We start from the raw sequence: 26,850 nt of genomic DNA, 5'->3' as shown, positions 1-26,850 counted from the left end.
CCTCCTCTTCTCCATGACAACAGATAAAGAAGCCATAACCATGGCAACAGTAATGGGCCAGGGAGATTAGGGCCAGACTGGAGATTAGGCCTCCACGAGCAAAGAAAAAAAGTCCTGATTAGTTCCTTATTGAGACCTTCTGTGGAGACTAGTAACTGTAGAGAGAAAGCATGGAGGATTAGTAAGAACAAAATTAATTCCCTGTATAAAGAAAGAAGCCATCCCTTTGTTAAAAATGTGTCCGTTCCTTTTCATAGGAGGACTGTTTAAATTGAGGTAAAAGGGTCTATGATTAATTCTATTCTGAACTTTATCTGTGTCATCTGCGTCTAGACTGGCTCTGTGAGAAGGCACTTCTGGAAGCCTGAGGAGAAAAGCATCCTTGCGCAGATTCCCATTGCTCTCCCTCTTGGCAGTCCCTGAATAGGTGGGGAAACCACCTCATTTTTGATGTGATACCATCTCTAAGTGAGGTGCATTTGGGGAAAAAGGGATTGAAATTTTTTTTCTCCTGTTCTTTTAAAACTAATTTGTCTAACTTCTTGAGAACTCTCAAAAGATTTATACAGGTCATCCTGGATCATGTTTTGTTTTTTAGAAAATCTTTTGTTTAAAAAAAAAATCTAGTAATAATCCCATTTGCTTTAAACTGACAAGATGTATAGGGATTACATTTTGAGAAAATGAGCTATGATTTTGCCAGGATGCATAGATAACGAGGTTACTTGTGTTTTAGATGATAAATTTATAAACCTGAGAATGGTCAGATAGCATGAATATTATTCATATTAAAGGATTTTGTGAAATTAACCTCTAAAAAGACTGTACTTTTTCAAACTTCAGCTGACAGTGTAAGAAAGTGTCACATCCTGGCCAACCCTAGATACTAACATTCTTTAAAAGTCTTGCTACTCTGACAGACTTTTTTTTTTAATACATTTTATTCTGACAGACTTCTTAGATTTTATTTTAATGCACTTTTTTTTTTTTTTACTGTCAGGTTGAACCCTAATTTAAAATAAGATTCTTTATTTTTTATTCATTTTGGATTTGTTTTTAAATATTATAGATCTTAACTATCATCTGTTAGCTATTTTACAAATACTTTAGGTCATTCTTTCCAGAGGAAATAACACTAGACTAAGTGAAAGCGGACAGCAGGAGTTAGGTGGACGAGATGGGTCTGTTAGCATGGGAGCTGCTGTGGGAAGGCTTCAGGGAATCACCAGTGGATCTACATGGGGAGAGCCTGCTTAGTGCAAGCAGCAAAAAGCCAGGGAGACTCCAGATCCTCTTGTCATTCATAGGTGTGATGATTAGGTATTCATGCTGTTACGTGGCATGTTCCTCCCTCAAACCTTATTATGAACTCAGCACATCCCCCCATCTGTGGGGCAGTGATGGGGGATGGTGAGGAGAAAATCCAAGAAGCCTGCGTGTGAGCTTCAGGAGGAATGCCGTCATCTATTTTTTGCCATTGACTTCTCTGTACCTAGAATGGCTGGCATTAGATAAGCACTCTATGAATATTTTTTGGATGAGTGGAGGTAATGGATGCTGCTTATTGTGGAAACTTTGCAAGCCTCTCCCCAAAGTGGTATTTTTTCTGGCAACAGGAACACACTAGGCTGTTATGCAGGATGGCCCTTGGAATCACCCTCAATTGGTGGTGGAGGAGTAGTGGATAAATACCTTAGTGTGCTTCTTTCAAGACAGTTAACCGAGAGGCCGGTGCCACACTGGCCCGCAGAGCCCCACGTGGAGCTGCCATCCAGTTTCCCACAGTGCAACTGCCAGATAAATCACGTTTTCTAGCTTTCACTCCCTGCCGTCTCACTTCCCGACTTGCTTGGATCACCTTCCAAATCAACTCTTTGTGCTTCAATCTGTGTCTTAAGCCTCTTTGTGGAAGAAGCTGAACTATGAAAAGGGATAAACAGGAGCCAGGCGTGTAGACCCATTTCAAAGTTTGGAGATTCCCTGAGGTAAAGAATAGACACTGAGGAAAAATAAATAGTAGATTAATATGACCAGATGTGTCTTTTTATAAGCTTATTCAGAATGCTGTCTGTACACAGAGTACATTTGAGGGAGATGAGTGGAAGGAAAGCAGAGGAGCTGGAAAAAGCAGAGATAACTGTGGCAAACAGAATGATGGTGTAGTGGTAGAGCTAACATGGGGTAGGTTTACCAGATGTCCGGGGTTGGGGGACTCTTAGAAAGGCTGAGTGAGAGAGAGAGTCAGGGGTAAGAGATACCTTTTGCATTTCTGGGCTACACAGTTGTGAGGAAAGTGTAGATACAACTGAACTGAGCAACCCAGGTGGAGAAGTAGGCTGAGTGGACAGTGAAGGGGGTGGGGAGTATAAATTCACATAAGTGTACTAGTTTGAGATGTCCATGGTGTGTGGAAGTGCAGGTTTTTGTCAGGAGGCTCAATATCACCCACATTTTTGAGACAGATGCTACATATCCAGGCATCAGTCTTCTCCCTCTCCTCACCACTGTGCCACATAAGATTGACTAACTTGCTGCCAGTCTGCCATTTGTTTCAAATACTGGGTTGACCAAAAAAGCAAGGGGAAATTTTACCTATAAAGAAGCAGGCTAAGAAGATATGGAGCCAGAAACAACTGTGGAAGATTTCTGCAGTTCGTTAAAACTTCTTTCTCTCTATATAGGGTATGTATTGTCAATTGATGTTTCTGGAACCATTAGGAAGTAATACAGCCCCCCTGACCCCAGTGGATTTTCCTGCTAACAGGAGTGTAGTGCACAGTAGGAATAGCGACTCAGCCAACCCCTGGAGAAAGTGAATACAAGGACAAAGACTCATTTTGGTAAGAACTAGAGAAAATGTCCCACAAAAGCCAGTTTGAAGATTAAATGTAGACAAATGAGTCCTTGTGATTTGGGGCTAGAAATCACCTGTCAAAATGAAACATATGTTTCCTACCCTTGGGAATCTGAAAAAATAAGAAGATGAATTATGAATATACACATTTAATAGAAAATTCCATTATAGATTGTAAATGCCCCAAATATTTTTTTAAAAAAATGAGTTCTTCAATTGTGGATGATTTATTCCTGTGAATAACAATTCTTAAATTTTGCCATACATGCAAAGATACTCTACAAAGTATAGAACATTTGTGTATCTTTATGTCTGGTAGAATTTTTTTTCTGTCAGTTCCTTTCTAGCAGGTCGTCTGTTAGAACTCTTTCTGCTCTTGGTTAGCTTCTATCAACTTTAGTTTCCTCTTCCTTTAAATTGTATCTAAAACAGGGTAAACAGGCTCAGAGTGGAATAAGGCTTTACAGTAACTGCTTGGTTACCTGAGGCATTTATCCATGGCTATGTTTCTCTGTGTCATGCCTAAACAGAACATTTTAATTGTTACAGATCCCACGAGTAATGGAAATTGGACAAGTATGCAAGAGAGTCATATATGTTATTAATTAGCCATTTTCATAAGGTCCAAGAAATCCTAATATATCTTTGATTCCATTCACCATTTGCTTTCCCTTGTTTTTCTTCCTTCCTTTAGAATGGACCATTCTATGTTTGCTAATAGATTGGTTTTGCCTTCCTGCACATTTCCCATCTATGGCACCAACACCTCTCTCACAGCCTCTTCTTCCTCTTCCCTAGCTATCCCAAGCTCCAGTGTCCTTCCTTCTGCTCCCAGAGATGTGGTCCCCGTGTTGGTTTCCAGTCGGTTTGTCCGTCTGAGCTGGCGTCCACCTGCAGAAGCAAAAGGGAACATTCAAACCTTCACGGTCTTTTTCTCCAGAGAAGGTGACAACAGGTAAGTGCCACCAGTACATAATCTGCCATCTCTTTAGATGTCTACTGTGGCATAAAGGCACCTGCAAGGGGATCTTGAGCAGGGGTGTTGGAGACCATGTGGAATCAGCTCTGCCCATCGCTCATCTGTAAGCGGAGATAATATATCTCCATGGACTATGTGTGTTTTTATAAAGTGGGATTGTTTAGAGAATAAAATAAAGTCTTTGATAAGAAACTCCCTTTAGAAAAGACAAGCATGTGAATATTTAATAATCAGGTATTTTTTTATTTCCTTGATTTTTAAAGTGCTAAGCGGAGAACAGAATTAGGCTGTATATTAACAGAGCAGGATATGAAAGAACCACAGTAGCCAGAGTGTCCTTGATATCATGTGAGCTCAAGAAAACTGCATAGCTTCTCTGAGCCTGACTTTACTGTATAATAAAAAGTGAATAATAATGCTTAACTCTCAAAGTTTTTGTTAGGATTAAATTAGGTTACATGTGTAAAGATCATATCAGAGTATCTAATAATACCAGAGTATCTAAAGATATCTAATATCTTTAGTATCTAAAGTAGAAATTATTGTTTCACTCCCTTTTTTAAACTATTTTATTTATTTATTATTTTAGAGAGAGAGAGCTTGGGAGGAGGACCAGAAGGAGAGGGAGAGAATCTCAAGCAGACTCTGTGCTGAGTGTGGAACCTGAAACAGGGCTGGATCTCAGAACCCTGAGATCATGACCTGAGCTGAAATCAAGAGTCAGACACTTAACCTGCTGAGCCAACCAAGAGCCCCATGTTGTTCCTCTTTTTACTTGTCACTTATAGACAAGTGTATTTTGTATATGTCTAGTTTCAAGATCACAATCCATTATTCTTGATTTTTCTCAACACTTTCTCTTTGAAATGTTTCATGATTTTAAGACTTTGAAGTTTGATTTGTAAGCCTAACATAGATATTGGGTAAATTCCAATTTCTTCTATAAGAATAAATGGTGAGGGCCCCTAAGTGGCACAGTCAGTTAGACATCTGAGCCTTGGTTTCAGCTCAGGTTGTGATCTCAGCGTTGTGAGATCGAGCCCCACATCACGCTCTATGCTCAGCTCAGAGTCTGCTTAAGATTTTCCCTCTCCCTCTGCCCCTGCCCCTGCCTGTCTCTCAAATAAATAAAAATTTAAAAAAAAAACATAATTTAATAAAAGAAGAAACTGTGTAATACCTGTTTTATTTCTTTAAATGTATTAAACTTATTTTGTATTCCATGTTTGATTATTCTAATATCTGTAGTCTTTGAGAGTCCAGTTCCATGATTTGTTTCTGCTGAATTTTCCTCATAATGGCTTGTTTGTTTTCATGTATGGGTGATTCTTGATTGTTAACTCTAATCCTAATTTCTCTGAGGTAGAATTTTGTGACCAAGTATTACAGAACAATCTTGGGAGGATGCGCTTTACCAAAATGAGACCATGTTAAACCAGAATTTTGTTAAGATTTATTTGGTCCATACCAGTCTCATGTTGATATTTTATTGAACATGAGAAAGACCACTAAGTATGATAACATTTGGTTTTTTTTTTCTGCCATTTTTAACATATCAACTCACACAGGTAAATACAGACTTGTGGAAAGGAATTTTCCGATTTTTTTGTTGTTGTTCTATTTCCAATTAAGCTAAGGCTGGGATCATATGTTCGCCTGTTCTCTCAGGAGCCTAATTTCATTTTCTAGTTCACCCACTGAGGTTTGCTCTTTTAGGATCCTGGCTGATGCCAGGTTCTCTAATCAGACCGGACACCCTACTTTATCTGTAAGCTTCATTTCCTATTCTCTTCTCCTACCGGTTCTAAAACTCCTCGCTCCAGACTTCTATTGAGAGGCACATACCCGCAGGCAAATACCTGTTCCACAGTCTGCTTTCTCACTATGATAATTCTTTTATTTTGCTGCCAATATATTACAGATAAAAAACGCTTTTTTAAATAAAAAAGATTTTGAATAATTTGCCCAGCATTTTAGATGTGCCATAAAAGAAGAGTTTTTCATGTAATACCTAGTAGCCATATCGTTTGAAATGACATTTGGAAATATTTATTTTAATGCCTATAAGATTGATATCATTATTATATATCATTGATTATTGACAGTTGAGCAAGTATATTTGAATATGTTCAGTGTTTAGGAAATCTTATTTAAGATAAAGGATAGGGGTACCTGAGTGGCTCAGTCGGTTAAGTGCCTGACTTTGACTCAGGTCATGATCCCAGGGTCCTGGGATCTAGGCCCACATCAGGTGCCCTGCTCAGCAGTGAGTTTGCTTCTCCCATTCCCTCACCCCGCTACTCTGCCTGTTTGTCCCCTCTGTATCAAATAAATAAATAAAATCTTTTCTTTTTAAAGATTAAAGCATAAAGCCACTCTGTGAACATTCCACTTAGAAGGAATCATTCACCGAGACTAATATTACACTGTATGTTAACTAACTGAAATTTAAATAAAAACTTTAAAAAAATAAGGAATCAGAAAAGCAAGGCACGTGGCTTTCTTAATAGACCTTTCCATTCTATTCCTTGGGCTTTTTTTTTTTTACTTTCTATCCTCCTCATCAACATTTAGGTTTTCTGTATCCCAAATTTAAGGCAGTCAAAGAGATCAGCATGTAAAAGCCCAATTTTCTTCAGAGAAACACTATGTTGCCAAATCCTCAAATTCTGTAGAGAACAACACCTATTTACAAATGTACTAAGCAAACCTACTAAGTGTCTCACACAAGGTTGGAATGTCATCATTATGCTCCTCAAGAGGTGAGGATTTGGGTAGGGCAACTAGGATCTACATGAACATTGGTCTGCCGATTTGGCTGAATCCTGAGATCCACATCTTTTCCTCCATATTAAATTGCCTATTATCTAGAACCAGTCTAAAATGGATTCCCCTTGGTAGGCAGGTGTTTCTGGGATGTGGCATCTTCTTCTTTCATCCTTCGAATGCAGACTGCATTCACTTTCTGTAAAGTTTGCCAGCCAAGGGAAATGTGATCTGCTTGATGGATCTACATAGATGTTGTATTTTGGGGGTTGGTGACAGCATGGGAGGAGTAGAAAGGGAGAGTGAAAAAGAAAGTGACAGAAGTAGAAGGAAAGACAGAAATGGCAAGTGGCCCAGTGAGACCCACTTGTTCACAGGGCTGAGTTCACACATCCTGGCTTTCACCATCTATTCTTCTGTAGAAGAACAAAGTAGACTGCTGTCCCAGGTATTCCAGTGCCAATTGAGTTACCAGTAGAAAGTGTGTGGGGAGAAGCCAGGATTCAAGTGTGAGGCTTAGTCTAGTGTCTCCAATGTGTGAGTGCTCTAAACTCATAGTGATCCTTAGGAACCCCTCAGGATTCAAAAAGGGCAATACAGCTTGGCCTGACCAGAGTGGTCTTCAGTGCAGTACGATAAGCAGAAGGAATAGTACAACTTCATTCATGCTGTGTCTCAAAATGCTTCCCTCTTTAGTCCACAGCAATAAAGTCTGTCATATTTAAGTTTCTCTTTTCTTTCATAATTTGACCTGACTTTAAAATGAAAGAAATAAACATGGTACACATATAGCCTATGTTCCCTAAGATCACTCATTACCACAAAGAAGCAGGCATTCATTTTAGTTTCATCTGCAGCTCTTTAACTCTGTGACCTTATCATGAGCCTGGTAGTCTTTGGATCTCAGTGTATGCAGCTAAGAAAACTGGAGGTAATAATTCTTGCCCAACTGTCTTCGTGCAGCCATATGAACTTCCTGGAGCCACCTTAAATTTACCCTGCCCCAAACCATCCTATCTCCTCCTTAAATATATTTTCCTCTCTTTTCTTGGTGTATGTTGGTACGTTCCATCCTGTTGACCAAACAAAAAACCCAAGTCATATTTTACTCCTCCCAGCCTCTCAACTCTGCCATTAGTCATAGTGTCCTGTCAAGTCTACCTTGGCCGCAGCTCAGCTATGCCCCCTTTATTCTGTCATCTCCATCATCACCGATCTGATCTCTGACAAAGCTTCTTGCCTTCTAATCCATCCTCCTCATTGTCTCTAGTTATTGTCCTGAAATACAGTTAGGATCACTCCCTCTGTTGTGAAAAAAGTGTGGATATTCTTAAATTTAGGTATGATAAAATTTCTATATAAAGACATGCCCATAATAACTGAAAAAGTCTTTTGAATGGAAGTCTATATCCAATCTATACATAGGTAGAGTGTGATTCTTATGACCTATCATGGTTAAACCTTAGTCTAAACAGCTGGATTTGAAAAGGGTACTACTGTTTATCAGATGTGTGACTTGGGGCATTTAGATATGGGAAAGATGGAAATAAGATCTCTCTGGTGTGACAGATAGAGGGAAGATGAATTATGCCTCTCTGAATTGCTATGAGAACTAATTGGAGGAATTGAAGCAAAGCATCCAGGGAAGTCACAGCATAGGGCAGAACGTAGGGGCTCAGAATAGTGTGCACTCGGAAACAATATGGGAAAGAAGCTGAAAATAAGGCTCAAATGTGATAATCATCATCATCTGACTTACCTACCCAATGTGTCTTTCAGCATATAATTTGTCTCCTCAAATTTCTATAAAAAATGCCCATACTCTTAACAAATAAGGCCAACATTTCACTTATGCACTGGATCTCATCCTTTTTTAAACAAAAGAACAAAACTTCAGTGATTTCTTTTCTCCCCTCATTATCAGTGTTCTTCACTCTTGTGGATCATGTCCGTCAACATACAGGCATGCAGTTGTGTTTTCCATCTCAACACATTTTCCCTCAATCCCATTTCTCCCTCCTCTAGCACTCTATTCTGTGTTCCCTTGCATAACAAATTTCCTTGAGTTGTCTAACTTCGCCCCAATACCTTACCTAATATTTTAATTGTGATTCTGTCCCTAATTTCAAGCAACTGTTCTTATCTAGGTTTACCAGTGGGGTTCCATGTTGCTAAACTCAATAGTCAATTCTCCGTCCTCACATTACTTGGGCAGTAAGCAAATTTTGTCATATTTGATCACTTCCTTTTTTGTGACACTTATCATTCCCTTGGGTTCTATTACACGGACTTTCCTGGTTCTACTCTAATCCCTCTGGCCACTCATTTTTAGCTTCTACTTTTTACTTCAAATCCCCCTGGCCTGTGAATATTGGATTGCCCCAGGGCTCAAGCTTTGAAGATCTCTTTTTATCCAGTTTGTGACTTTATATTTTGTCAGTATGCTGATGTCTTCCAAATTTGTAGCTCTGGTCTTGACATTTTACCTGCATATATCCATATATATATATCATATATCCAGATTCTGTCTTGGTTTCTTAACTTTTGATTTCTTATGAGCATCTACAACTTTTCAGCAAAAACCAAATACTTATTTTCCTTCAAACTGCCTCCAAATACTTTATTATTACAGCGATTGCTCTGTCCCAATGAAATCTACATATTTCTCATCACTCAGGCCAAAATCCTTGGAGTAATTGTTAATTCTTTTATTTTTCTTATATCCTGTAACCAAAAACATCATCAAGTCTTAGCAGCATTATCAAAATATATCCTGAATCCTGGAAACAATATAATACTTGCTATTTGTTATAAAATAATACTAAAGATTTTCAGTTTTGAGCTGAGTGATGGGAATAAAGTGGTTCATCCTCTCATTCTATCTAGTTTTGTGTTGCTTAGAATTTTCCATGATAAAAAAATAAAGCCAAGTAAGTGAATAAAAATAAAACATATACTGAATCTTATCACTTCTTGCCCCTTTATATTACCATCAAGTCTCATCTGAACTATTGCAATAACCTTTCATGTCTGTTCTCTCGACAGCAACAAGAATAAATCCGTTAAAACATACCTTGGATCCTATTATCCTCCTGCTTTAAAACCCTCCAGTGACTTCCTATCTCATACAGAGACTAAGCAGATATCCTTCCTGATCTGGTCCCTTGTCACCTTCCTAGTCTCATCACTTATTCTTACCATTTACCTATTTGCTCACTTCTCTCCAGTCTCATTGGCTTCCTTGTGTTTCCTAAATATACCAAGAACCCTCCTCCCTCAAGTTTTTGCACTTGCTGATCAACCTGTTAGAATGTTCCTCCCCTTGGTATCTACGTGGATCATTCCGTAACTTGCACTGAGTCTTTGATGAGTGGTACCTTCTTCTGGATGCCTTAACCTGACCTCTACCATTCCCTATGCTCTTTTTCATTCATATTTTTTCCATGGCTTTATCACCTTGTACTTATTGTTTCCTGAATCCCCTTTCTTAGTGCCAGAATATAAGCTTCATGTGGGCAGGGCTGTTCTTATCTCCTTTCTTCCCTGAGCTATTCTTAGCACCTAGAGCAATATGGAATCCATAATAAACACTCATAAGCTATTTGTTGAATTGAAGCCCCAACTGAAATGTCAACTACTATGTGAATCTCTCCACAGTCCTCCAACTCAGAAGTCTTTTTTTCCTTTATCCCTCCCTTATGCTTTGATTATATTATTCCTACCTTCTGTCCAATTTTGTGTGTGTTTGAATACATGCATGTTTCCCTTCCTGATGATGGAAACTAGATCTTATTTATAATTCCATACCCAAGTGTCTAGTATCATGACTTCTGTAGACATTCACTGATTGGAACTAGTAGGAATCAAGTGGCAGAGAGACAGATGTGGTATTCTTAATAGGTAGTTCCTTAACCAATAAAACGAATTGTGTTACTGAGGAGGATGAATAAGGTGACTGGGGTTCAATAAAAACTTTTTTAATTGAGAAAAAATAAAAGTTGATTTTTGAGGTTTGATTCCAATATCCCTGTTCATTTTCTGGCTCTCAACTAGAGCAAATATACGGCATATGTCTCTGAGCGGCTAGCTGTGATGCTCATTTGCTCGTACAGCTTTATGTAGCTCCTTAACACAATAGCTTTTTAAAAGGTAGTGGATTTAACATTTGCCTCAGACTAGTCATGACTTTGTCAGGCAAATGACTCTAGCTCAGATTATCATTAATCTGTCTGACTGGTTAATGGTGTCAATAATGCAAGTGCCATAGTTAACATCTTTTTTTTTTTTTAAATTTTATTTTATTCAGCCCCGTGGGTGCTTTCATTTCATAAGTCAGGGAGTAGAATAAATTCCAGAACCTAAAAGCCAGACTTCACAGATATCCAGCTATCCCCTCCTTGTACCTAGAAATCATTGAATAAAAAGTGATCTTTGGAATCATAGTAAAACTTTCTGCTACTTAAACATTTAGAAACTGATACTCAGGGGAGGAGTAAATCTCATGCCAAAGGCCACAGAGTAAGCATTCATGATGAGAGAAAGTATTTATTGAATAGTTACTGTGCCAAATGTCAGGCTAAGCATCTCTTACATAAATTACCTTACTTCATCCTCACAACAAAACATTATCCACATGAGGCTTAAAGAAGACATTTTCTTCTCTGATATACAGCTAGTAAGTGGTAGAACCAGAATATGATGCAGGCCTGATTCCAAAGCAGGTGTTCTCAGTCACTTGACCGATTTGCTCCTAACAGATTAACCTGGAAGAGAATCTTTTTTTTTTTTTATATTTTCAGAATTATGACATGAATTCTTCCATAGACTTCTTTCTAGTAATTTTCTGACTTAATGACTAAGTTGGTATGTGTCATTTCTTTAGCAGTTATAGACACAGTAGCAAACTTTTTGGACATGTATAGAACATTATACTTCCCATTTCATAATCTAAAGTCACTTATGGAGTATGACATAGGGTAGCCAGAAGTTTAAGGTAATGTTGCTGTGGAATTGAACTGTATGGGTTTCAATCCTGGCTCAGAATTTTACTAGCTGTGTGGTTGTCATGTGAGATAGATCCCTCATATGGGATAATAATCATAGTTGACATGTAAGGCTATGATGACTTCAGAAATTATTAGTGCCTAAAACATTTGCTTATTGCCTGGTGCTCCAAAAGCACTCAGTTCTTGTCAGCCAGTGCTATGCAGATGACTGTATTAGAAATGGAGAGCAATGAAATACATGTGTATATGTAGAGAGGACTTTATCACTTTATAAATGTTAGCCCATTTGATCTTCAGATAAGGCAGGTATGATAATTTCCATTTTACAGATCAGCATGCCTCACTCCGCTCAGAAAATCTGAAAAGAAAAAAACACTGCCAAGAAGCTACACAACTAGTAAATATTAGAAGAAAGATTTAAAGCAAGGTTTCTAGTCCAGTGATCTTTCACTGTACCAAAGTAAAAGATATCCCCTAAAAGACGTACATATAAAGTACTGTGGGAGTTCAGATGAGAGAATTAAAACACTTTCATGAGCATCATTCAATTTAATCCTTACAATAACCCTGTGAGGTAGGCAGATAAGGGACTGGTATCTTCACTTTGCAAATGAAGCAGGGAAGGTTCCAAGATAGCCCCTGACTTGCTCAAGGTCACATGCCTATTCTGTGGCAAGACAAAAGTGGGACTGGGCCTTCCAACTTGCAGCCCGGTATGCGTTACATTGCTTTATGGTGCCTCAGAAAACCTCTGCTCCCTGCTCAGGATTAGAGGGCCACCTTTGCGTGATTGACATGGAGGATTCATCTTAGAATTCATCGTGCATTACATTTCCAACACGGTGTTTACATCTTCCTTCCCCACTCTTTAGTGCTGTGGCTGTGCAGCTGATGAAGCTCGTTATGAAGGGAGGGTGTTGTGAAAGAAAGAGAACAAGACTCAGAATCCAAAGCTCCACATTCTGGTCCTGGCTTACAGCCTGGCAAAGTTAGCCCCCCTTTCACTCTGCCTCTCTGTAAAAATGTAAAGCCCTGTCCTTTCTACCTCAAAATGTCCTTAGATCATTGAGTAAGAGAATAGTGATTTAATTCTTCCAATGGGCTTAATGTATACTGAAAAATAAAACATGCTCTCTATAAATGCCATATACAAATGAATGACCCATTATTCACTTGTGAGTTGACTGTGTGTCTGGCTCTGTGTTGAGAATAATAGAGAAGCCAACAGCCTCTTTGGAGGCAGTTTAATAATGTCGGGAGGATCATTCCACTGAGGAATATATAACTAGACACTGAATTAAGAGCTCTAAAGGAAAGGAATGTGCTTCTGTGAGAGAAGACATGTGTGCATAATGTCCTGGCCATAATCAGATCTGTATTTTGAAAAGAGGACTGTAACTGCAGCGTGGAAGTTAGACCCCTGTGGTCATCCCGGTGGATGCAGGGAAACTATCTAGACTATTGCAGAAGTCCAGGTGAGAGATGATGGTGGATCAGTGGAGACAGAGCAGAAGAAATATATTATTCTAGAGATATTTAAGAAGCAAAATTGAGGGCGCCTGGGTGGCTCAGTAGGTTAAAGCTTCTGCCTTCAGCTCGGGTCATGGTCCCAGGGTCCTGGGATCGAGGCCCGCATCGGGCTCTCTGCTCAGCGGGGAGCCTGCTTCCTCCTCCTCTCTCTCTGACTGCCTTTCTGCCTACTTGTGATCTCTCTCTCTGTCAAATAAATAAAATCTTTAAAAAAAAAAAAAAGAAGCAAAATTGATAGCAGCTGACAGATTGGCAGTCATGGTGAGACAACGGATGTTTGCAAGGATAGTTCCTGGTTTTCTGGCTTATTTAAATGGAAGGATGCGGGACGCCTGGGTGGCTCAGTTGGTTAAGCGGCTGCCTTCGGCTCAGGTCATGATCCCGGCGTCCTGGGATCGAGTCCCACATCGGGCTCCTTGCTCGGCAGGGAGCCTGCTTCTCCCTCTGCCTCTGCCTGCCTCTCTGTCTGCCTGTGCTCGCTCACTCTCTCTCCCTCTGTCTCTGACAAATAAATAAATAAAATCTTTAAAAAAAAAAAATAAATAAATAAATGGAAGGATGGGAGGGTAACTCACTGACATTAGGCTTGAGAATGAAGATCATAAATTCAGCTTCAGACAATTTTTTTTTTTTTTTAACATACATTCAAGTGGGAACGTAAGTAGGGCCTTTGGAATAAGGAACCTGGTTAGAGCTCAGAGAAGTTTGGGCCAGAAATATGTAAATATGTCAGGAATTTGTCAGCATATGGATGGTAACTGCAGGTTTCAAAGGAGAAAATGGGTCAGCCCCCAACTCTCCTCCCCAAAAAACAAACAAACAAACAAACAAGAAAAGGACCCAGAACTGAGTCATATTTATTAGGGACAGAGGCTAAAACTAAATAAAATTAACAATTTGAAACAAAAAGCTTTTTTTTCCATGAAAGATAGGTTTTTTTAATGTTTTATTGCAGTAGCTACTTGTTATATAACTAGTCCCTTGAATGTTTACTAGATGCTGAAAATTTTAATTGAAAATTAAAATTTTTAAAAGTCTGTGCCTCAGACTATGCTTTTTAACAATTCAAGAAAAAAAGGAATTTTTAGCCAAAATTTAGTCAAAATACCTTTGACCAACTAAATGATCTCCATTTTCCATTATGCTTTAACTGTTGGCAAGTCACCTGTGAACCCAGTTGTTCTTCAAGATAGCTCTTGATTTCAAACTCTATGGCTCTAGGGTAATAAAGAATGTGACACTGAGTAGCTATTGCTGCTGTCATTTTGAGCCTTATTTTAGTAGACACCATATTTCAGTTTTGAAATCTTCTCATCATTGCACCATTTTTGTTGTCACTAAAAAAGTAAGAGTGAAAGCAGAGTGAATAAAACGGGGATGCTAAAAATCTTTCCATTAAAATTAACATAGTTCCTTCTCTATAAAGCACTGTTACTGCAACTCACCCCCCTTTAAGCAACTAATTAGGTGTTTGATACCTCAAGACAACATTCGTTGCTCACCTCATAGCTGTAACTAAATGTTAATTCCCTGGTGCACTTGGGCAAGACAATATGTGTTTACTTAATTTGTATACTAGAGACATGTTGTTACAAATGATCCAGTAAGAAACAGTATCATGCTTAATCTTTAAAAGTCTACTTACTTCTGAAATGTAAATACAGAAGTGTTGAATTCAATTACACACACACCCACACACAATTTTCTGTTCCCAACAAAGAATATGAGATTAGAAAGCCTACTTTGAGTAGATCCCACTCTGTTTTCAAATGATGGAAACAAAACCCAGGAAGATGAAGTGGCATGCCAAAGGCCACCCAGCTAAGGTGGGATAGAAAAATGGAATCAGATCCAGCCCTCTAAACATTTTGGAGATTACACTATGTGGAAATGTTATGCAGTTATTCTATTAACATTTTTGTATTTATTTACATATTCATTTAAAAATCTTTGAGCACCAGCAACATAGTCATATTTATATTCAGCGGGTACATATGCTGAGTGAAAATATGAATGGAATATGGCTTTTCTTCTAAATTCACAACTGAGTGAAAGACAGGCATCCCTATTAATACAATGTGATATGTGCTACAAGAGATCTATAAACCAAAAGAGCAAAAGCATGAAAGAGAGTATTTAATGCTGCTGGAATCAGAGGACATGATAGTAGGAAAGCTTCAGTCAAGAGATTTTATTTGGATTGGGCTTGAGGAATGAACAAGCTTTTGCCAAACTGAGAAGGAACTCTAAGTCAGGAAACGGTAACTCCCAGATAATTGAAACAAAACAAAATAAAACCAAACTAATGAAAGGCAGAATGGCAACAGACCAAGAAGTAGAGATGGATATGGCATTGTGGAGCAGGGTTAATTGTTGTAGATAAGTGTGAAAATGTTTGGGCCTCATCTTGATGGTCTTCAGACCTTGTCACAAGGAGTTGAGATGTATTAACCATAGAATGGCAGCCAGCACAAAGTCTGGGGCATGGAGTTTACAGACTACAGATGTTAGAAGAGTATGTCCATCAGTAATCAATACAAGAAAGAACTGGGAAGATCAATGACAAAAAAACAAACAAACAAACAAAAAAAAACCCAAACAACAACAACAAAAACCCAGAAAAAGCTATTATTCTAATACAATACACTGTAAGTACAAACCGGAGCAGGGCTGAATGTCAGGCACAGAAGACTATAGCCTAAGCGGAGTTAGGTCTTAATGCAACTTGTACAAGGGTGCCTTCTATGATACCATCTTGGACTTTGTGCCTCAGAATGTATCAGCACCTAAGACTTCACCATCTGATCTCAGAAAAGCAGCAGCATGCTCTTTATTAAGTCACAGAGTGTGGAGTTGCTTTTATTTATTTTTTAAAGTTTTTATTTATTTATTTTAGAGAGGGAAAGAAAGAGAGCAGTGGGAGGAGTAAAGGGGGAGGGAAAGGGACCAGCAGACTCCATGCTGAGCACTGACCCCAACAAGGGGCTCAGTCTCAGACCCTGAGATCCTGACTTGAGCTGAAATCCAGAGTCAGACACTTAACTGAATGATCCACCTAGGCACCCCAAGAATATGTTTATAAAACATAGATAGTATTGTCCAAGAAATCTCTACCAGGTGATCTAAATCACCTAAAGTTTTACTCCAGTAAACTCAAGTTTACAAGGAAGAAATTTCTCCTATTTGGGAACTCTTCTTGGTCTCCATGTAAGGGTCAAAGAAGGCAAGTTGCCCACAGTTGTTTTCAACCAGCAGGAGGAGACAGACTTTATGTATGTATGTATGTATGTATGTATTATTCTTTGTGGATTTTCAGTTGATGGAGTTATAGCGAATGGATTCTAGAAAGCACAGGTGACTTGTTCCCTTTAGTTCAGTCAACTAATTTTGAACCTGCCCAAGCCCCACACTACCCACTCAGAGTCGGGGGAAGGGAAGTGAAGTCATGAAGCCTTGTCTGACAGTATATCTGATGCCACAGACCATGGCTCTGAGCTCTGTGAATATGAACACAATTATGTCTTCAGAGTCAGAGGAGAGAACTTCATCAAGAGACAGCTGGTCTGGGCCCCTGCTGCTTTTCCAAGGGTAGTTGGTGCAGTAACAGGCAGAACACCCCACACAGTCATTGGGCAAACACCTGACAGCTACTGGTCTCTGTTCTTCCAACCCTAGTGTGTTTATCTGCCCATTTACAGAGGAGCATGGCCAGAGTGCACAGAGAGAAAATCCTAATTACCAGCTGGTCCAAGTGGGGGCTCTGGAGAGTATAACCACTTCAGGAGGCTGCAATTGGCTTATTGGGAGACGAGAGAAACACAGAGTAATACATTGCTCTTCCAAACTCAGGTGTGACTTACTTATTGGGAAAAGATTTGTGATGTTTTATTTTTGAACTCTTAAAGCATGAAAGGAATGATCAAAAGCCTGTGAATCTCTGGGGCTTGAACTGTACAAATCTGTGAAGGACAACAGGCAGGAAATGCCAGTATCCCAGAATGCATTACTATGCCTCTAGCAGTTTGAAGACCACCCCAACCCCCTTTGTAGGACCTGAGGAAGTACCCGAGGAAATACCAGGCAGTAGCAGTAAGGACACCACATTTCACAGGGCTGTTCAGCTATCCTGTGGAACACAGAGAACACCATTTCCTTCTCAGTTTGCTGTCAGTGAAGCCTCCGCCTTTTAAAGAGGTTACTATTTCCATTATTGGAACTTATTCAATACTTCTAGTTATGACCACTTTTAAAATTTAACTTATTTTGGAAAACAAAATTAATCTTACAAAAAATATTTTTAAAAAGTGTTTTGTTTTGTTTTGTTTGAGGAGAGTAATGGAGCAGACCCATAGAGCTCAACGAAATCTATTGATATATTTTTTTATTTTATGATTACACCTCTTAATTTCTCTCCTCAAATTCATATATATATATATATATATACATATATAATTATAATAATAAAAATTACAATAATAACTATCATGTATATGAAACTCCATGTTGATTCCCAGGCAACCTGCCTCCTGCCTTATGTGGTTTACATACAGTATCTCATTTAATTTTGGTTATTTTTTTCTTCTAATATTTATTTACTTGACAGAGAGAGATCACAAGTAGGCAGAGAGGCAGGCAGAGAGAGAGGAGGAAGCAGGCTCCCTGCCCAGCAGAGAGTCCGATGCAGGACTCTATTGCAGGACCCTGGGATCATGACCTGAGCTGAAGGCAGAGGCTTAGCCCACTGAGCCACCCAGGTGCCCCTCTCATTTAGGTTTTGAAAAACTCTGTGCGTTAAACTTTTTCATGGCCCCAATCAGCACCTGAGGAACCAGGCCCAGATAAATTAATAAGAAAGTCAAAATAACAATTCCAGACTTAAGAATGCTGAATACACCCACAGCTTCCAAAGCATTTTGATGCAAACTCACTTTGATAAAATGAGCAGATTTCTGAAAAGAGGCACATAAATTTGAAATGTTTATATTAAATCATTGTTTTAAGCCACTAACCGCCTACCCTGAAGAAACTAGTGGTCAATCCAGGGCAGTACTAGCATGTGATGAGAGCAGAGGTGTAGAGTGGTGTTGATGGTATTTAGGAAAAATACACTGAATTTGCTTAAATTGTATTTTTTTTTCCAGATTGCTACTGTTGAAGTATTTTCTAAAAATGGTTTGTTCAGTGTACCTGGGTGGCTCAGTTGGTTGAGCAACTGCCTTCAACTCAGGTCATGATCCTTGCATCTGGGGATCCGGTCCCACATCAAGCTCCCTGCTCACCGGGGTCTACTTCTCCCTCTGACCTTCCCCTTTTCATGTTCGCTCTCTCTCATTCTCTCTCTCTCTAATAAATAAATAAGAAATCTTTAAGAAAATGCTTTGTTCACACTTAATGTAATATGGAAGAAGCATCAATTGTTCATATAATGAATATACTTTTTTCTGGACTATTATTAATTTGGAATACTTTTTGGAGGCTGATAGAGATTATGGGTACCTAAAACTCCCTCCCTCATAATAAAACCCAGCATCTGCTTTTATATGTGAGTGATATTTTCATTATATGATCTTGGACATTCTTACATGGGCTTACCCAAATTTTCTTGATTATTTTCTCTTTTCCTTTGAAGAACACTTGCTGAAGAGATTATGTCAGCATGTCCCAGAACACAGCTCATTTACCTCAGTTCTTTAGTAGTATATGAATAAAGTCAACTATGAAAGCTGTCTTTCCTCATAGATACCCAAGAAGCTTGGTATCTGACCTTTAATAACAACTATGTTGTCATGGATGGCTAGAAAAGATATCAGAGTGGGGGACAGATTCATCTCACAGTGGTTTTTGAATGCCTAGCATCCCTTCTACTCCTTTGGAAACTCAGGTCTTCTACCCAAAGTGCCCATGACCCAAATAGCCCCACAATTCTTTCCCTACAATGTTGAGTGATATCAATATGGGGTTTAGAAGCTGAAGCCCCAGATTCTGTTTTTAACTCTGCTATCCACTAACTATGAGTCCTTTGGGGGAAAAAAAATGCTGTTTTCCAAATACTTTTGCATCTATAAAATGATAAAATCACCCTATCTATATAAAAGTCTGCATGATGCAATGTATCTAAAAGTTCTTCTGCTAAAGAAAAAGAAGTAAGGTGCAAAAATCCATATATCCACAAGGCGTACAATCTGGATTATGAGCTTTCATTGTTTTTTTTTTTTCTTTTGTTTTGTTTTGTTTTGTTTTGTTTTGTTTTGTTTTCCCAAAGCAACTTGTTGGCCTGAGTAATCTTAGGTGGATAGAATAGAGTAGTGTGGTATGTGGTATGTGGTATGTGGGAGCATTATCTGATGTCTTACCCCTATCTACTTTCAGTTACTGTTAAATCCCACCCAGACTCTGCCCTATCCTCAGCCCCCACCATAAGTCACAGTTCAGCCTTGTAGCAACTTAAAAAGAGCACTCCTAAGGACTATCTAAACCTTAGGCTGTATTAAGATTCAAACAGGGTATTTGTTTGTTTGGTTCGTTTTTATTGTGGTAAATATATGTAACACAAAATATTTACAGTTTTAACCATTTTTAAGTACAGAGTTCTGTGGTATCAAGTGCATTCAAAGACCTATCACCATTCTCTGTCTCTAGAACTTTTTCATCTTCTCCAATTAAAAATCTGTACCCACTAAATAACTTCTTCCTCTCTCCCCCTAGACTCTGGTAACCACTCAGGGTATATATTTTAATTATTATTAATACTGGATGAAACAGCACTAACTGCATAACAAAGCCTAATATTTATAATGACTCAAACCTGTTTGATTCTTTTTTTTTTTTCTGTTAAATAGTTTTATTAACATATAATGTATTATCTGCCTCAGGGGTACAGGTCTGTGAATCATCAGTCTTATACAATTCACAGCACTCACCATAGCACATACCCTCCCCAACGTCCATAACCCAGCCACCCTATCCCTCCCCCAACACCGCCCAGCAACCCTCAATTTGCTTTGTGAGATTAAGAGTCTCTTATGGTTTCTCCTTGATTCCTCTATCATCAATATATGACTCCCGGGCACCTGGGTGGCTCAGTGGGTTAAAACCTCTGCCTTCGGCTCAGGTCATGGTCCCAGAGTCCTGGGATCGAGGCCCACATCAGGCTCTCTGCTCAGCAGGGAGCCTGCTTCCCTTCCTCTCTCTCTGCCTGCCTCTCTGCCTACTTACGATCTCTGTCTGTCAAATAAATAAATAAAATCTTAAAAACAAAATGACTCCCAACATAGCCATGCTTGCCTACCGCAAGCTCCTAGGTGAAGGAGGAGAACACAGAGGTAAACACGTTACTAGGCCAGGCCCAGAATCAGAACATGAGGGGTTCACTCAAACTCACTGGGTAGACTGAGTCCCATGGCTTCATCTAGACCTCACAGGGGCTGGGAAATCCCATCAAGCATGTTAAGAAGAAAAAATGGGTTTGAGGATGAATCAACCAGTCTCTGTCATATCTATCAAATTCACATTGCATACATGCCCAAGATTCACCATTAATGCCCTTAAAAGTTTGTTTTTATTTTTCTCTTTGGAAACCTGTTTTGCCCTGAGACAAAACTAGGTTTCATTTTATGTATCTCCCCAGACAAAATAAAAACAAATTGCAAAGTTAAAATGTGCATCCAATCCCACTAAGATGCAGGAGATACCATCTAGAAATAGAAACCTTAACAAACAATTGAGTAGCTCAGGAGTTCCTTCTTCACCTCCCAAGTCAATTCTATGAAACCAAGGAGGATACAAGTGTCTATAATCACGTGTATCTTTAAAGAACACTTTAGTAGCTATTGTCTCTTCTATGTTAGCATCTATATCGGGAGAGCTTGCCCTCTCCTAATATGCATTACCGGTTGCACCAGGATCAGCACATTAATTTGTTTGTGTGGAACAACTGAGGAAGGTTTTGGTTGGGAAATGGACTGGACACATGTAGATGTGGCATGAAGAACAAGGCAAGGTGACATGTGTTGCAGTTTCTCCTCACGTAGAAAGGAATCTACCCTCCTTCACTAATTGCACTTAACTTAACCACAGGAGCTCAAGCTCCGTGCACATCAGCACTTAGCATCTGTCTTTTCCTTTCCTACAATGAGAGAAAATGCATAAATGCATTTGTTGGCAATACTGACAAAGACCGATTTGTGGAATAATTGAGACCTTGATTTCTAGCATTAGCCGGATGTTTACGAAATGCATCTTCCTGTCTACATTCCAGATGTTTCTTCTTATTTTAATAGCTCTTTGTCATGAGTTTTGCATTCTGAATTGTAAAGTGTTGAGGGAAAAGACTTTCGTTTGCAAGTTTCATGGCGATGGCATAAACTTGAGCTCCCCCAAAACCCTTCAGTATTTGTGTGTGGGTCCTTCCAGTTTGCTTTTCACAATAAACCTCAGAGGCCTTGATTTACAGCAAAGTCAGCATGAAATGGTCAGCAAACCTTGGTCCACCTCACTGCTTTGGCACATTAAATAAAGGTTTGGCTAAAAGCATTGATGTTAGAATAATCTTTCCCTGAAACTTTTACTTCCCAGGGAACGAGCATTGAATACATCCCAACCTGGGTCCCTTCAGCTTACCGTGGGAAACCTGAAGCCAGAAGCCATGTACACCTTCCGAGTTGTGGCCTACAATGAGTGGGGACCAGGAGAGAGTTCTCAACCCATCAAAGTGGCTACACAGCCTGAGTGTGAGTATAAACATAGACACATTTAGAAAGTATTTCTTTTTGCTGGCAATCTCCTTGAATCCTCTCCAAGAAATTAAGGTTAAAATGGAAGGAATAATTCTGGAAGGAGCATATTTAACCTGAGGATTTTTAAAGGTAAGATAACGTTTTAACAAAATGGCCTCCCCACTTAGGCCGTCATGGCAAATTAACAACTAGGAAGGCCTAATCCATCCATACAGTTTCCAAGTTCACTTCCTAAGTGACTGACTGACTCTGCTGGGTAGGCCTTTATCATCAGCATCAGGTTTCAGCCGCCTTTGACTGACTTTTTAGGTTTCCCAAGTTTGTTTATGAAGAACACCAAAGGTGAGAGAACAACCACATGGGACTTCCAAATACAGGGACCTGTTAAAGAATTTAAACGTGCTCTGGATGCCCTTAAAGAGATTCCAACTGCCAAACTCAACTCAAGAAAGGAAAAGAGATAATCTCTATTGGCCAATCTCACTATCTTCCAACTTAAATCACTTTTTTAAGCTATATCATCTCAAAGTAAAGCAATTCAATATTCCTTGACCATGTGATAATTCAGCAATTTCTACTTTTATAAAAGAATAGCTCCAAGGTTATATATTTGAAGGATATCTGTTTTATAAAATTTTGGGTTTTTTTCCCTACAAGCTTCTAATGTTATTTGAAAAGATGGATTACTGATGAGCAGTTTGTCAGCATTATTTTGTTAAAAATTTATTATAATATAAAGTGTAAATGAAGTGACTACCCATAACAAACTACATTATTTGAAGACCTAGCTGTATCTACTCCTTTTTCTTTTTATTAATGATACTATTCTGCTCAAATTCCTGCTCATTTTATTTAAAGCTATGTTTCATTTCAGAATCATCTCATATGCTTTTGGAAGAAGGTGAAATAGAAATTAGAAATATTTTAATTGGTAAATGAGGAAATAATCTTTGCATTATGTCAGTTCTTGAGTATTTTAATTTTTTAAAATCTTATTTATTTATTCGAGAGAGAATGAGTGTATTTGTGCATGGGTAGGGGAGGGCGCAGAGGGAGAAGGAGAAGCAGACTCGCCCCTGAGCATATGCCCGGCTTGATCCCAGGACCCTGAGATCATGACCTGAGCTGAAGCGAGGCACTTAACCAATGGAGCCACCTGGTGCCCCTACTGCTTGGATGTTTTAGATCATCATGTTGAAGTAAAGAGAGCAGTTACCCACTGACAGGTAGTCTGGGTTCTGGTATCATGTTCTATATTTGTCAAAATCTACATTTTTTTCCCCCACTTAGCCAAGGCTACAAAGAAAAGATGATAAAGAATTATAATAAAATATTTATTAGGGGTGGGGGAGATACCTAAGCTGTACAAATCTTAGAAATACTTGCCTCACAGAAATAAAACCTCAGATAGCATTTTTAAAAGCATAGTAATGTACAGGTTTCAGATAATAGCAGGAAATACAGGCTCCTTTGCAGGATCCAGAAGCTACAACAGGGTATTAAACCTCATTCCTTGCAGGACTTTGCACAACCTCACTGGTTGTTATGCTCATGAATGAGGTTGGTTCTACTTCCAAGTTTCTGTTCTTGAGAATGTTTTTAAATGTTTGCATTTAAATCACTAAATAATGCCAATTTCCACTTCATAATATCTATATTTTACTCGGCAGTTTCTTCATTGACTTAATAGATCATATATAGAGAGAATCAATAACTTTTTATGAATATTTGGTATTTGTAATCAACAAAGTTGAATAAAAACAAACTAAATCAAAATATGTATTTCTAAAAAAATGGTATATGCCATGTTGTATGTAGACTGATAATTAAAAAACATCAAAAATTCTCTAAAGGGGATGGACTGGAGGGGATTATGCTAAGTGAAATAAGTCAATCAGAGAAAGACACTTATCGTATGGTTTCACTCATATGTGGAATATAAGTAATAATGCAGAGGCCAATAGGGTAAGGGAGGGAGCATTGAATGGGAAGAAATCAGTGAGGGAAACAACCCATGAGAGACTCTGGACTCGGAAACAAACTGAGGGTTGTGGAAAGGGAGGTGAGTGGGGGGATGGGGTAACCGGGTGATAGACATTAAGGAGGGCACGAGATGAGATGAGCCTTGCATGTTATGCATAACTGATGAATTATTGAACATTACATCAAAACTAGTGATGTACAATATGTTGGCTAACTGAACTTAAATACAAAAAAGAAAAGTTCTCTAATGGAAAACTTCATTCAATTTTCTAGTGGTAGAACTTAAACTTTAAAAGTATGTTCATTTTCAAAATATCCAATTTATATGAATTATCTGAATTCTTCACTTCCTAATCTTAACGTTTCCCATAGAATTGTTTTAGTGTACATTTGAAGGATGACTAGACATGATTACTTTACATTCTGTAAAAACCCTAAGTAGTCAGCCTTGTTTTCTAAGACTGAGCAGCATTTTTTCTTCTATCAATTCCATTGTTTCTGTCTCCAGCTTAAATAATCAATTCCCAGAGGATTTTTCTTTTTTAAAATCACTTTCTTTTATGCCAACTTTTCCAAGCCACAGGAAAGAAAGGATACCAACTAATAATAACGCCTCATTTCATGAAACTGTTACTTATCATATAACATTCTCTGCCATATTGAGTATCATTAATAAAAAGAAAATCAGACAGTAATTATTGGTATCACACATGTGGCCTTAACTTGTTTAAAAAATGCCATAATTCAGTTTATAAGTTTGTTTAATAAACATCTGCTATGTTCCCAGTACTGTTACCTGACATCTAAGGCACCTTAGAAAAGCATATGTGTGTAATGAAAGAACAGCACTTAGGGATCTCAGAAGCTTCTTGAGGAAGCAAATATTCTAAATGTGTAACAATAATAAAGCAAGTAGAGTAAGGGAACTTGTAACAAGTTGTTAAGTGAAATATTACCATCTCAATCATGGCTTTACATGTGGCGCCATTACCTGTGATAGCTGAGGCATAATGTCTAGTTATTTTTGTATGCCCAAATCACATTGTGTCTGCCTCCTCAAATATGTGTATTTCAAAGACAGCTGCCTCAGACCTTTGTATGTCTTCCATTCAGAAGGTAGTCTGAGAGTTTGTGCAGAGGACCTCACTGGGTGCTTGTCTCTGTAAGCATTTATTTGCTTAGAAGTTAGCATAAATGATGATAAAACTAAACGATTGAGTGAATAAAGCACATTGCTTGTTAGTACTACTGTCTCATAGAAGTTATATTTTCCCCAGAAAATGAAACGTAGAATCTTTCTGCTTTAGTAACATGAAAGAGCTTTGAATTTTTTTCATTAACAGCGGTGATAATGGCCTTAGGATTCTAACCATACTTTGGCCTTTAGTAACAGCACTGTTTTATTAAATCACTTCTGGTCTTACCACCATATGGAATAAGAATTCTTTCCTTTGCCAGACATTGTTTACTTGGATGGTGACCTAAATCTGTTTTGTTGAGAATTACCTTGGAAAATTCACCTCCTACTCAGTAGATAGGTACATAGAAACAAATCAGCCTAGATAAACAGTATATTCAGAATATCCTTTAGATGTGCAAAACAGTTAGCCAACCCCTTCAATTCATTTAGATTAAGAATACTGTGTAGCTCACCTGCTGTCTTTACTACAGACATTTGGATAAATAAATTATGTTATCATGACTACTAGGTACTTCATGTGTACTTTATCTTCTCTTGTTAACACAAAATGCCATTTTGGCAATTTAAAAATATGTCTAGGATAAGGAACACTTCATCTTCTTCAAGTCTGTTCAGTAGTATACCAATTGCTGAGGAAGATGAAACATCCTAGAGATCCTGTGCTTCATTTCTCTCCTCTCCCCTCCTCTCTTCCCCTTCCCTTCACTTTCTCCCTTCTCTCCTCTTCCCTCCCCATCCCTTTCCCCTCCCCCCTTCTTTGTTTTGAGAGGAAGTTCAAAGGCTGATTTTATTATTTGGGTGGAATTTCAGAATTTAGAGGGCAAGGTTTGGGGGAGGGGACATTTCTATCTTTATTTCTTTCCCTGACAAAATGATCTTATCTTTTGAAAATGTGTCTCATCTGGACGTGTGTTCGGTTGCTCCTTTTATCAGTGTTTTTCCAAATATGATGGAGTAATTGTACACTAAAATTACATAGCTTTTATACAAATTCAATTTCAAGTTTTCCATAATATTTGAAAATATCAACTCTATTATGAAAACCATATTCTCAAGGAATAAACACTAATGGAAAATATGTCTGAAATATAAATCAGCCAGCAACTGTTTCTAAAAGTGCATATATTTTGTAGTAATCATTTAAAGAGATCAACAGCCCAAGATCCAGTTTATGAAATAATCACGCAGAATAGAAAAGCTTGATTTATAGGAAGGTTTATGTCCCCTGATTATATCTTCCTTTTGCTCAGCACTTGCTTCTTTACCCTGCCTTTATGGCGTATAATTTCTCCACTGTATTATCAGTCCGATTTAAGCCCCTGCCTGCTTAAGACTTGTCTAATCTTTTCATACCACATGTGGAGAGTTTTTGAATTATTATTTGGGGTCTTTTAAGATGCTGTTAGTCAGTTTAATCATGAAGGGTGTTAAAATGGACCACATACAGGCTGGAGGTTTCAGTTAGAATGGGAAGCCTATTTGCTAGACCACAACCCAATTATCCACAAAGCCCTTTTATATTTGAGTTATAAGTAATATTCTTAGTCTGTTATATTTACACTGAAAAGATGAGTGAAAGCTACCCCCCCCCCAATTTGAGTCACTTTGGAATATAGCATCTAGAGGAATAGGCATATTTGCTTTTTTCCCTCCTTCCTTGGAGATACACACACACACACACACACACACACACACACACACAGTATTTGTAATCAACAAAGTTGAATAAAAACAAATTACATCAAAATACATATTTCTAAAAAAATGGTATATGCCATGTTATATGTAGACTGACA

The 26,850-nt window shown here is 38.4% G+C and overlaps 1 protein-coding gene and 1 non-coding gene across 3 annotated transcripts in view; both read left to right on the top strand.

The window, feature by feature from the left end:
• Window positions 1–26,850, top strand: part of DCC (DCC netrin 1 receptor) — a 1,110,025-nt gene that overhangs the window by 772,124 nt on the left and 311,051 nt on the right. For both annotated transcript variants that reach the window (XM_032882476.1, XM_032882475.1), the window contains exons 8-9: window positions 3,653–3,809; window positions 21,710–21,864. In XM_032882476.1, the coding sequence (XP_032738367.1) occupies window positions 3,653–3,809; window positions 21,710–21,864 (312 nt within the window). The remainder of the gene's footprint in view (window positions 1–3,652; window positions 3,810–21,709; window positions 21,865–26,850) is intronic.
• On the top strand, window positions 1,289–1,393 carry LOC116882276. Its single transcript, XR_004385610.1, has one exon. It is a non-coding gene; the product is annotated as a small nucleolar RNA U13 (small nucleolar RNA).

Source organism: Lontra canadensis, unplaced genomic scaffold (assembly GCF_010015895.1).
Source record: "Lontra canadensis isolate GAN:19392208 unplaced genomic scaffold, GSC_riverotter_1.0 scaffold82, whole genome shotgun sequence".
In the NCBI taxonomy this organism is placed as follows: domain Eukaryota; kingdom Metazoa; phylum Chordata; class Mammalia; order Carnivora; family Mustelidae; genus Lontra; species Lontra canadensis.
This window is presented reverse-complemented; position numbering and strand designations above follow the sequence as displayed.